Source organism: Salminus brasiliensis, chromosome 6 (assembly GCF_030463535.1).
Source record: "Salminus brasiliensis chromosome 6, fSalBra1.hap2, whole genome shotgun sequence".
Lineage (NCBI taxonomy): Eukaryota > Metazoa > Chordata > Actinopteri > Characiformes > Bryconidae > Salminus > Salminus brasiliensis.
Window position 1 is genome coordinate 13,393,809 of NC_132883.1, and position 13,045 is coordinate 13,406,853.

General features: G+C 40.3%; 1 protein-coding gene across 4 annotated transcripts in view; it reads right to left on the minus strand.

Moving 5' to 3' along the window:
* osbpl9 (oxysterol binding protein-like 9) overlaps positions 1–13,045 on the minus strand; it is a 42,309-nt gene that overhangs the window by 17,168 nt on the left and 12,096 nt on the right. For 2 of the 4 annotated variants that reach the window (XM_072681675.1, XM_072681674.1), the window contains exons 4-8: positions 9,918–9,994; positions 2,394–2,489; positions 2,173–2,220; positions 1,729–1,758; positions 1,564–1,614 (exon numbers count right to left, since the gene is read on the minus strand). In XM_072681675.1, coding sequence (XP_072537776.1) covers positions 1,564–1,614; positions 1,729–1,758; positions 2,173–2,220; positions 2,394–2,489; positions 9,918–9,994 — 302 coding nt within the window. Of the gene's footprint in view, positions 1–1,563; positions 1,615–1,728; positions 1,759–2,172; positions 2,221–2,393; positions 2,490–5,645; positions 5,676–7,658; positions 7,865–9,917; positions 9,995–13,045 lie in introns of those variants that run through there. The other 2 variants (XM_072681676.1, XM_072681677.1) reach the window with 2 other exon arrangements.

The window sequence follows — 13,045 nt, forward strand, 5'->3', positions numbered from 1 at the left end:
GACGATTCAACTGCCGTAGGCAGAATCTGGACTCATTGCTGAACATAACATTCCTCCACACGTTCAGGTTCCAGTGCACGTGTTGCCGACACCAGCGCAAACAGGCCTGATGGTGAAGGGCAGTCATGGCAGGCCTCCTGGCAGCCCGATGTGACCAGAGACTGGCTGTGTACAGTCTGTTCCGGATTGTCTGATCTGTCGGCTATATCGTCCTGCAAACATTGACTGCAAATCATCTTCTTGGGATGTCATCTTTTTGGGACTACTTTGCAGCCTGTCTCCGACATCCCCCATTATATGGAACTTGGCCTTCAATTAGGAGATTTGAGGAGGAGGTACTAGGGCTCACTCCAGATAATGCCACAACTTGGTTTTGCGGAACACCAGCCTGAAGTTGCCCTATCGCATGAGCCCTATCCAGATCAGTCAACCGTGGCATGCTGATTCTTGGAGCAGACACCTACTGACCACTGTAGCAGGGCTCATGCTCACAGGTGCTGGGGGTACCAGAAGTTCAAAACAAGTGGCAATAGCAAAAGCAAAATAAGCTGTTTGGCAATGGCAGAGAAGATTTGGCAATTTTTTAATGGGCGCAACACTTGTTCCTAACAAATGTGGCACCATTTAAAAGGGAAATTAACAGGCTTTATTTGCCATAAGTATTGCCAGCATTGTTACAACAAAGAAATAATCTACTAAACACAAATTTCCCTTCTCTTTGTACAAAGTGAATTATCTCTTAAGTGTATGTGAGAAGCGCCTCTCCAAATCACCCAAACATGGCCCTGTAGGAATGTTGCTAACTAGACTGAGCAAAGTCACAGGCAAGTGGCAAAAGTTCTGCTACAGCTACAAAGGATTATATACACATTATTACAATGACAACTCTGAAGGCTGATTTATGCCTCTACATCGAGTCAATGCAAAGTCTACGATGTTGCCTGTGCAAGTGGCCTACGCTACGTTGTTTATACTTGTGCACAAATGCATCTGCGTTGCTCTGCAGCCACACTAGTCTGGTGAGGTGTTCTTAATGCCACAGTGTTGACTCTCTTGGCACATTACAAATGACTATGATAACTGTTGTTTACTTTTACTATAAATTCTGCAACAAAAAAAGAGAAGATGTCAGAAAAAGCGAAAGTCAGTATGGCCACTGAACTGAAGCAGAAGGGGGAGGTGATTTTTCTAAGCTTGTTTGGCCACAGAGAGAAACAGACAAGGAACTAAATATACATTGATGATTTGATTCATCATGTGCAGACACTTATGTCACATCAGTGTATAATCCATGTTCATCCAACTAAATTTAAAAGTGACGATGAAGTGCAAATACAATGCTACCAAGCAGAACAAGTTTTTGTTATCTGCAATGTGTAGTTCAAATCTTGGGGAGGTGCGAGTCACGATTTACGGCAGGGTAAGGCGTAGATTTGACGCAAAAGCATGAATTAGCCTGTAGGGTTCACGTCTATAAATAGGCTACAGCACAGATTTGATGCAGAAGCATAAACTGGCCTTAATGCAGTCATAACATAAGTAATATAATAGGCTTTGACTTACCTTGGCAATCTGAAGAAGTACTATACAGTGCTTGATAGACTCTACCATACTCTATATAACAAACCAAAACAAAAACACAAACAAAAGTGTGAGACACAAACAAAAGTGTGACACTGCTTACAAAAGGAGAGACAATGCTTATTCTGCAAAAAAAGATATACTTACACAAGTTGTTTCTTTCAGGTTCTCAATTTTCTAATAAATAAACAAAGAAGATAATGATCAGAATATCATTCGAAGTGTCTATCAGCATCAATTATATTTCATTAAAGCTGCCCTGCAGGCAACAAAAACTGAACTCCAGCTCTTAAGAAAAAAAAAGGGAAATGAAAGGCGAAGGTGGAGAGTGAAAAATCTTGCCAGGTCATGGGACTGCCAGAATAACGAAACTCTGTAATTTACATCAACTTGAGTAAAAATCTCTTCTGCAATAAACCATACTTACTACAACATCCCTGAGCCAGTAATTAGCTAATTAGCTATCAAACTACACAAAACTGTAGTTCGAGTTCTCTCATGGCTTTATAGAGGAACTTACGCCTTGTATAAAACAACAACTATATACTCTCAGGGAGAGGTCTTTGAGACAGGATGGTGGTAATGACTTACTCTGCGTGCTTCATCATCTTTGCAGTCTTTTATCTTCTCATCAAAGAGCTACAGGATAACAGAGAGGAGACATAAGAAAAGCTACCAATTTCGGACAAACAACACAGAACACTCAACTTGGTCAATACTATGTTAATGAAGTAACACAAACTAGCACCACAGTCACAAGTAATGAAGCCATTTCAAAAGAACTTAAGGGTTAAAATTCTGATAGACCTTACCTTCAGTTGATCAATTAGAATCTGCAGGTATGCATCTGCCTCAGCAAGCTTTTTGTCAAAGTCTTGAACGCTGGGGACAAACGCTGTCTCTGCCTCCTGCAATTGAAAGTGAGAGAGACCGTTTTGAGTTACTGCTGTACTCTTAAACACCTCCATGCTGCTTCTTCCCTTCGCCCTGTTCTGCTTTCCACTTTCGGGTGGAGACCTGAAGTCCAGGCAGCCGCACTATACACGGTCTGTTCCCTTTTCTAACCAGGCTAATAAGATTAGCTGAATTACACAGAATACCATCCAAACAGAAAATCAGACTATGCTGGGAGGCCACCCCGGCCACACAGAACTGTAGAATACAGGCCAATACATGCAGTGATACTTGGATACAATCACAAATCCTGTTTTTTGACAAATGTGTAATAGGTAAAGAACCTTTACATTATGTGAAGGCACTTTTACATATTGTTTTTCTACTTTAAAATGTCTTGGATACACATGATCACACTTTTTATTTACTAAAAGGGCCTGTCAAAGAAAAATAGCAGTTTTTATCTCACTGCTTTTGTAATGTATAAAAACAATCTGTAAAAACAAACTGCTTACACCAATCTGTTCAATCTACAGCAATTAAGTCCCAACAATTAGGGCTGCATGAAATTGGGAAAAAAACTGACATTGCAATATTTTGAAGGAGACATCACATGGTATTGGTTAGACATCACCAATACATTTTTTTATTTATAAAAACAAATATCAACTTTTTGGTGGCATGGTATTTCTAATGCAGTACCCTGCTGCCTGAAATATATATATATAAAATAATGACAGTACATAGCCTAGGTGTAATAAGTAACAAGATTTAGATTAATATTAAAATACCAGAAAAACAGCAGCATATATTTTTTATGTAATTTAAGCCAACAATACTGTATCAATACAGCTTTTTAATCAGTAGTACTCAGGACAGGACAGTAAATCCAAACAGGTACTAAACTTGCTGATTAGAACAAGAACTCCAGGACTGGCTTAAACCCCACCTACAGAGCAGAAACTATTTCATGTACACCAAGATTCCCAAAATAGCTCAAAGAAAACCACAGAAGTTGCTGCACACACAGTGTGCAAATAGCCTACTAAAGTTATGAGCAGAAATGCATTGGAGAGCAAATCTTTTTAAATACTGGTACTTCACTGGTTATGAGTCAAGATATCGCCGTACATGACTTTTGGGATCTTTTTCCCCACAAACCAAAAGGAACCTGTTGCTCCAGCTGCCCTTGCCGACACAATACCACATGCCCTTCAAGTGTTACCTTCCTTCTTCTCTCCTTTGCATTTAAGGTCAGACAACATGTGTAGACTTATTATGTGAAATTTGTCAGTTCCAAAAAAAAATAGTGGTCTCCAGTACCTACGAATGCAGCGGTACATTTTTAGAATTTTGGTACAGACATGCTACTTAAGTATTGGTTCTTGTGACATCCCTAGTGTGCTGCATTCCATGTATTTCAACAGCTACTTCACTATTCACCATTTCAGTTTACTTTATATGCACAGAACTTTCTATAGTACACGGTGTCAGTGATATATGCTGTGGGGAACGGAGATTACAGTTCATTTCTCTGAAGAAGTGAACTCAGCATTTTGTTGTTGTTGTTTTTTTTTTTAAATCCTTGTCCACTGCTCCGTACTTCTCATCAGTTAACCTGGACTTAATGTTTGCAGAGTGCAGCCAATCATCAATGTCAGTATTTATTGACTACCACATTGCTGATGGTCACGATTTTGTCAGGATACCTATGTGTCAGGTGGACTTTATGTCAATCCTTGCTCAAAAAAATAAAATAAAATAAAAAAAAACGAATAAAACGTTTCACTTTGACTTGATGTAATCACAGTATCAGTCCACTTAAACAGTCTTACGAAAATAATCAGTAAGACTGTGTTCAAGACAAAACATGTCAAAGGGGGAATTTGGCTGTAATGCTGGATGGAGCCAGATTACTCAGCCAGGCTTGTTAACAGGCCTGTAGCTGCCAACACAAGAACAGGTTATACTCTTAATGGAATAAAGACATTTCCACTGAGAAGAAAGAAAGGCTTTTTAGACCAGAGCAGACACTGCCTGTATAAACATGGCTGTCTGCAGTGCTGCATTTAGTTAACGGTGACATTTTGAGTTCAGTTAGGGACATCCTTTTCACTCTCTTCCCTTTTTGAGAAGACATATAGTCTTCTAAAACTGATGTGGGTGAGCAAGTAAATCAGTTCACCAGCATTCTGACACAAATACATGCACTACCGTTCAATACTGTGGAAACTAGGGATGACCCAACCCAGGCATATTTTAACGGACTGGGTATCGGGAGGAAGAGTGCATTTAGAGAAGGAACTAATGTTAACAAACATATAACTAAACATATACCTATAATGGTATGCTATGATATTTGGCACCAAGACATGAAGGCATGGAGGCAAAGATGGAGAAAAAAAAGAAAGAACGAACCAGACCAGAACCTTACTTGCCCAATTGTAGGCACTTTTATCATAGTCCATGTGTGGTTAACTCTTCAGTGACTGTCTAACATACAGTAAACACTTTTACATGTGCCATTGTTAGAGGACAAATAGTTATCAATAATTATATAAATCAATTAATCAATAACTAATATAAAACCTCATTCAAAACTTTTAGGTGGTTGCATAAATAGGATTTTAAATGGTTGTAGATATATACTATACTCAAAATATTATTTCTTTGAGGACCAAACTTAAGTACCCAATCCTATCAAGCAAGCAGATCTCTGATCGAGCCAAGGCCAAAACAAGATATAAGCCAGCACTGCAAAAGAGTCATCAGAAAACATTGCAGTGCTTCCTGCAACTGACTAAAAAAGCCTGCCACCCCAACTAGATGTCCTTCCTCCACAAATTCTAACTGTCTAATTCTATGTATAGCACAATAATAAGATTTAGCCTGATGAAACAACACAATGAGTGGCACTTACATTGAAATAGGAACTACCTATTTCTTTATCAAATTGAGATGCAGCCCATGGTTCTAGTTACTCAGCCTCTCTGTCAGACTAGCCTGTTGTTGTTGGTGGGAAACAAGGTAAAAGCAATAACCAATCAAAAGCAAACATTTTCAATGATACTGGTTTTAGAGCTGTAGTTCAAATAACCAACAGGAAGTGATATACCATTACTACCTCTGCCAACATAGTTACATATTGGTAGTAAAATACATGGTACTCCCCAGTCTGGACTCTGCTCTGCGGTGGGGTGCTCGACCAACTTTACGACGACCTCCGGGGCGGGAACTGGTCGAACTGAACCTCATCAAGGGAAGATGAAGAAAAGCCATCGGGAGCTCTCTGCCATTTTACCACTCTGACAATAAAGCTCAAAGCAGTTTCTGAAGGGGTCAAAGTCTCACAGGCTGCTCCGTCCTTACAAAGCAAGCGAGTCTTCACCGGGATCAAAGGTGGAGGAATGAACTCATAACAGAGCATGTGATCCAGTGAGACAACTGAAACAAAAACATACTCACTAAAGCTTCATTAAAGCTTCAGTGAGGCTTCAATAAGAACTTCAGACTTTTCAGCATCTGGAGACAGAGGTACTGCTAGTGTTCAAACCCACAGGTGAACTGTGTTGACTCAGTTGCAGTTGGAATGTGCACTCTCTTTTCTCAGCAGAGAAAGAGAGGGATTGTTTAAGCCTGGTGCCTGGTGTCTAAGGGTGGTCCCACACCACATAGAACACACTACTCAACTGCCTAGAACTAGAACCCCACCCATTCCCCACCCTCCTTATATAAACTCCACTGCCACCGGAAACTCATCTACCAGACGGTGGGAAATATTATGCAGCCAGTCAAGTCAGTTTTTGAAGATGATGAAAGATTGTCAGAAGCACAAAAAAATGGGGCAAGGCTAAGGATCTAAGGGACTTTGACAAGTGCCAGTCATGTGGGGTGTTCCCAGCATGCAGTGGTCAGTACCTACCAAAAGTGGTCCAAGAAAGAACAACCAGCAAACCGGTGACAGGGTCATATGCTCCAGACTTTCTGAAGCAATCCATGGAGGCCCCACCTTCCACCTTCCACCTTCCAGGTGTTGTAGGATCTGCTGCTAACGTTTTGGTGCCAGATAGCACTGGACACCTTCAGAGGTCTTGTGGAGCTTGTGCCTCGACAAGTCAAAGCTGTTTGGGTGCAACGAGGGGGACCTATACAATATTATACAGGTGCTTTTAATGTTGCAGCTAACTGGTGTATTCAGATTGGGCCAACATTTCAAACACACTAGTGAAAAGTCTGGATCACCACTGGCCCAAAAATCAATACACTCCTAGAAATATAAACCACAGGAAACAACCTATAACTCGGTGGTTTCCAATTCTGGTTCTGGAGTCCCCTGTCCTGCGTATACACCAGTCATGCTATGGCATAAATGGCAAACTAATGTAACAACGTGACATGAAGCATGTCACAACCTCACGGAGGATCCATCATAATTATGCTTTGCCCTGAGGACAAAGACAAAAAAAAAAAAAGAAAAAAAAAGATACATGGCACATAGTCCTTCAGTGACTAACCATTTAAACATCTGTGTTCTAGGGTTTAAGACAGGAAACGGTTTCCGTTCTGACTAAAGTGCCTGGGTCACATCAGCGAATGCTGAAATCCCGTAGAACTGCAGAGACCTGTACAAACACTGCATTTTGGTCAGGTCTCTACTCCACAAGTCAAAACATGAAGCGTTCCATTCTATAAGACAATAGGTGGGCAAAATAATGGGGTGTTTTCATTATCATGATGAAGGACAACACAATGTCTTTGAGTGCATTTTAATCAGTACAAGAGCAAAGCAATTATAGACAGTCTGTATAAAAGAAAAGCAGCAAACTAATTGCAATTGCCAACGCTGAAAAAACAGCTCTACTTTGACTGTGTTTGATATGTCAACATAGGCAGAGACATACACACACTGTGTGCAAATATCACTGATATGAGTCTGGCCCAGTTGAGCAAATTGCAAACTATGAGCACCAGAGCACAAACATCCTCATAACACCCCTCAAAATGAGATAAGGCATTCATGCACAGACCTTTATCCTCACATCTGACACATGGACCACTGTCCCCGGTTTGATACACTCCCCCTACCCTAGCCAAAACACATGTTTTTACTTAGTGACCTATAAAAAAAACAAACAAAAAAAACAAAACACAAACAAACAAACAAACACGCCACAGATACTCACAGGACGCTTGCCTCTGCCAGCCCGGGACATTAGAAAATCAGTGTCCCTCCCTCTTTCTGTCCCACCCAATATCAGTCTATCTCTCTGTTTTTCCTGTGTTCATCTGGCTACTCCTGTATCCACTTCCAAGAAACAGCAGCTCCCAAACACACGTCCACAAACAAAACGGTCGGCCCACCTCAGCAATGTAGCAAAGACTGCTTCACGGCACTCATGACAGGAAATACAGACTTCCTCAAATCAAAAAAGAGAGAAAGAAAGAGAAAAAAATAGCCCTAATGAACAGCTGCTCTGATTGGATCTACTGCCTGCTGCAGCTGAGGGGTAGCCCAAACATGCAGAGCCATGATTGGCTATTTCGGGGGCTTTAGAGTCACATGACTGGGTGACTTCATAAGTCTCTGCAGGACTGCGAGTAGATACATGCAACAGCCAGTTAGTTAGAAGGGCAGGACCCGAGGAGAAATAAGGAGGGGTGAGGAGAAGGAAAGTAGGGAGGGAGAGACAGAGAGACAAAGTGTGAGAGTGAGAATAAGAGTGAGAGAGAAGAATATATGGTTGTTCTTGAGCAGAGTAAAGAGGGCAAAGTGAGGTTGGAAAAATAATTTCCAGTGTTGTCATCATTTGCCAAAGCACAGACAAGACATCAACAGGAAAAGGGAGAACTGAAAGCTCAACATTGAGGTAAATGGGCCACGCCTTTCTCTGTGTCCAGCTGTCCTGATTTCCCGGACTCCCCTTGGGCACGCACATGCACGCACACGCACGCACGCACCTCAAACTCAACCTTTAACCCATTGCTCTACTTACTCTTCGCACTGCAATGCTGCATACACAGCCAGAAGGAACAGGCCCAAGCCATTTTTCTCTATAAGAGAAATTAATACATGGTAACCACACATGCTCCAAAGCTGCAGCATTTTGTCCTGAGATCCTCTGGGGATCCCCTAGATCGTCGGGAATGCTACATGCCTGCTAACACTTTTAAGCACTGAACTGACTAATTAGCTGCCGTCCTCAACCAATTCCCAGAACAAACCAGCAAGTCTAGCTGTGCGTGGAAGTTAAATTTCATAGGCTGTACTAGTCAATAGTTTAAGTAGATGGTGGCGTTATAAAATAGTGTCTGAGATTAACATGACGTTTTGCGTGTCAGCATAGCTAGTGAGCGAGAAATGTGTGGGTTAACAGGCGGGACCAAATTAGGAGGTGGAGGGGGGGCATTTTGACCAACAAAATATAATAAAATAGATAATAAATACATAATTAAATAAATAATACTAATTTAATAGTGAATAGTTTCAACTCCAGGAGGGGCAACTAGCATAATTGCATCATTATTCATTATCCTTGTAATTGACCAGACTAAGAGTCATTCAGAGAAATATTCTAAACAGGAACATGTTTAAGTTGTGTTTATCATGGGGTCTGATAGTGGCTATTTCCAAAAACACAAGTCATTTTCTACCAGAGGTACAAAAAATGTAATGTAATGTAAATGTAAAATCAACAATCAAGCTCACGTCCAGAATTCCAAATACGAGTATGCCTCTAACCACAAAAAGCAGCAACTTCTGACATCTATTACTTAAAAGTCAAACAGGCAAATACAATGGTTACAATACTCAGGAGCAGCAACACATGAGCCTAAGGCAACCCTGCCACTTTAGTGCCCCCTAAGCATTGGGCTGAAGAGTAGTGGAACTGCATTCTCTGGAGCGATGATGCGCCAATAAATATCTCAGAGATGAGTTGAAATAGCATGTGTGAACCATGTCCGACCTTACTAATGCTCTTGTGGCTGAAAGCAATCAAAAACCTTTAGCAATATTCCAACATCGAATTTAACTAATTTAACTGCAGTTAGCCGCAGTTTTTCAGACAGGGATTGTGTCTAGTTCTGGACTCCATTGTCTTTTCAGTGGATGACTTCTTCTTAGACATACAATAAGTTTAGTCCTGGACTAAACTACAATACTAGCAGTGTCTCACCATTCAAAATTCTGGTCATTGCCTTAGTCTTAGTGTGGAAAAGGAGCCCAAATTGTGCAAAACTAAGGCAATAAGATGAATACAATGAATCCATGCTGCTGATCATTTACATGCAGTAACTAGTATACAACGGAGTGTGTCTCACAGCAAGTCTTATTTAGACCCAATAAATGTCTGCCGGCTTTCTGACAGTAAGCCCAGGAATGCAGACTATGCTGCATGAAGCCATCCTGCTCTATGCTGGCTTGAAGCAGTCGAAGCGCTTACCCGTAGCTGGAGGGCGTGGCGCAGAATCGTTCCCTCTAAGGCGTGAATCCACTTCTCCCGCTCGTCAGCGTCTCGGGCTGCCAGGGCACACATCCAAAAGCACAACCCGTTAGCAATAGCAGAAAATGCACAGCAGGATTGAAAGGAAAAAAAGAGAGAAGAGGGAAAAGAGGGTGGGGCAGAGTGAAGGAAAGAGGTATGAACAGAGCGAGTGAGAGAGTGGAAAGAACACACCAGCACAAGGGATGGCAATGAATGGCCCCAATGGTGCCACAGCTTAATATAGCTGTACAAGTTTAGAGAGTTCTCCTGTGATCTCTCTCTGTCTACTCTCAAGAACTGAAGGCAAGAAACACTCAGACTTCACACATTCACAAACCACACACATTCAAACACAAACACTGGACTTCGGGGAAATATGGACAACACACACCACCCACAGCCTGCAAACCCCTACTTTACTGAAAGATAAGTTTAAAATGGCTCTCTCAGCAAAAGCAAAAACACAGCAAAAAAAAAAAAAAAAAAAAAAAAAAAAAAAAAGTATGGCATTTCTAAAAGACTTTTAGTTAAAATATCTGAAACCAGTGTTTTGCAATCACACTGCCTATTCTGATACATTCTGTGGTTGTATTCAAGCAATATCCACAGTGGAGCATCAGTCTATGAGTTGGTCCCATAATCACCAGTTTGACCTCCAAGTAGGCCGGACACTACAATGCCTGTTCTTTGTCCACAATGCTCATGCGTCAACAAAATTCACATATTCTGAGCTCAACATAAATTATCTTATTAAAATCCTTTTAAACTGTACATTTGTTTGTATTTATTCTAATTACAAGTAAATTTAATTACAAGTAAAGCACACTTGTCAGTCATCTCTGAAGCAAACAACTATTTTGATAAGTGAATAATCTACCGATTATTGAAATGTTGATTATTCAGATTATGAATTCCTCAATTACCAATTAACTTGTCAAAAAAAATTCTATTTTACCAAATAACTTGATATCTTGAAATACTAGATATCAGCTTTTTAAATTAAGCTTGAGGATGTTGTATGCATTTCCTAACAAACAATTAAGACAAAAATAAATAACATTCACTGTTTTAATTTACTTTCCTGCTAGTATTAAAGATAAAAAAAAAAATCCAATTTCCTTTTTCCTGTTGAAAACTAAAACCAAGGATGTCCAAAGTAGCAGCTACAAAATGTAACTAGTTAATAATTAGTTTCCTAATTTTTCTTGATCAGCAAAAAAAGAAAAGAAAAGTAGGACAAGGGTGAGACCGTAATTTTAGCTTTCACTGATATGGTTGATATTATTTCATATTACTATGTTTGTATTAATATCATGGTCTTTTTATGACGTAGCAGCAGAATGTAGCAATTGCCCCTCTTTCTTTCCAAACTGTAACGGTTTAATCCACACGCTCCATTCACATGACCATCAGCTAATTAGTCTGCATGTTTTCATTCCAGCTCTGCATCAAAATTGGGGAAATTATTACTGTAAAAAGTAACAGTGGCAGTAAGATTGTATAGCTGACATACTGCCACGGTTGAACTTCGGTGATTAACCCACGGTTAACTTGAGTCCCAAACTTTTCCTAATTAGTGTGATGGAATATGCACGAGGACATGACCAATCAATCGAGTATTACATTATTAAAGGCGCAATATAGAATTATCTACAAGGTTTTTCAACAATGCAAAGAACTTTTTAACAAGGCAGGAAAAAAAAATTCAAAGGGTTAGAGTTCTCACTGTTCTATGTGGAACTGCTGCCTTCACTAAAGAACCCTTTAAGAACCCGTTTTTAAAGACTGCAGAGATAAATACTGGTTCAATATTTGCTTACTTGATCCATATTTAGCAGTTGTGTAATCGTGCATTTAGTGGACACCTCTCATTCAGAGAACCTGTGATGCTCATTTTCAATGCAAAACTAAACCTGCTTAATGTGATCTATTATCAGCTACATACAGGCTAAACACATACAAATATTAGCATCAATACACTAGGTCAGACATCAGCAAAAACCAAGTGGAATTACTGTTTAGTCTCAGCCATTAATAATACTACAATACATCTACATATCCCATTTTTTCATATTAAACCGGTGTATCTAAGCATTTAGTATACAACATGACCTCCCTCCATGTACTAAATATCATCTCTCTAAAGGGCAGACAGGAAACACACTGGACACCTCGATGATGAATTAGGGAAAGGTCAGCAAAAACAGTGCAAGGCTTTTAACCACATCCACAGCATGCGCATGCACACAGTTTCAGCTTTATGGGAATCAATTTACATCTACTTCTGAAACACAGGAAAAGGACTGTCAACTGCCTCTGTTTTATTGCTTAAAGCTCAACTTGCCGGCAGAACCAGTTGACTATGGCACAAAAAATGTATATATATTGAGCAGTCCAACAGAATTAATAAATGATTAGCCCAAATCACATTAACTACTGAAGGACCTAAAGGACACCACACAAAATACCACACACTTTCAGCCCCTGTACCACTCTTCACAAAAACGCTGCTAGGCTGTTTCGTGTGAACCTAATACCGCATCCCCTTGCAACCCGCTAAAAGCAAATGCCCTAGATCTGTGTGGTATTTACAGGCCAAAACAAAACACAGCCCATCCCTGCATTAAATGGCACACTGGATTCGAGGTCATGCGGGCAGATTCTCTACTACGGTGTTTATGAAGCTGTGGCACTGAATAACATCAGGCTAAATTCGTTCTAAATCAATAACTACAGCAAGCGTTAGCCAGATGAATGGAGGAAATTTGAGCAGCTTCTGGCTCTGTATGGAAAAACTGATGACAGTGGGTGGATTCATAACAACTACTGGAAAATTCCAGGAGACGTCTTTCTGGATTACACACTTACAGTTAAATTGATGTGGATTGATAAGCAATGTATAGGTCTGCACAGAATGAGGACACACGCTGTACACAGTGCTCTCCTAACAATAATGACAACCAATGGAAAAAAGGAAGGCAAACTAAAGGCGTTCCCATTATCTCTTACTCTTGCACAACGCATTGTGGGTATTTTTAGGGATGCACCAAAATGGGAACTGTTGACAGGTCAACAGCAAAACCCCT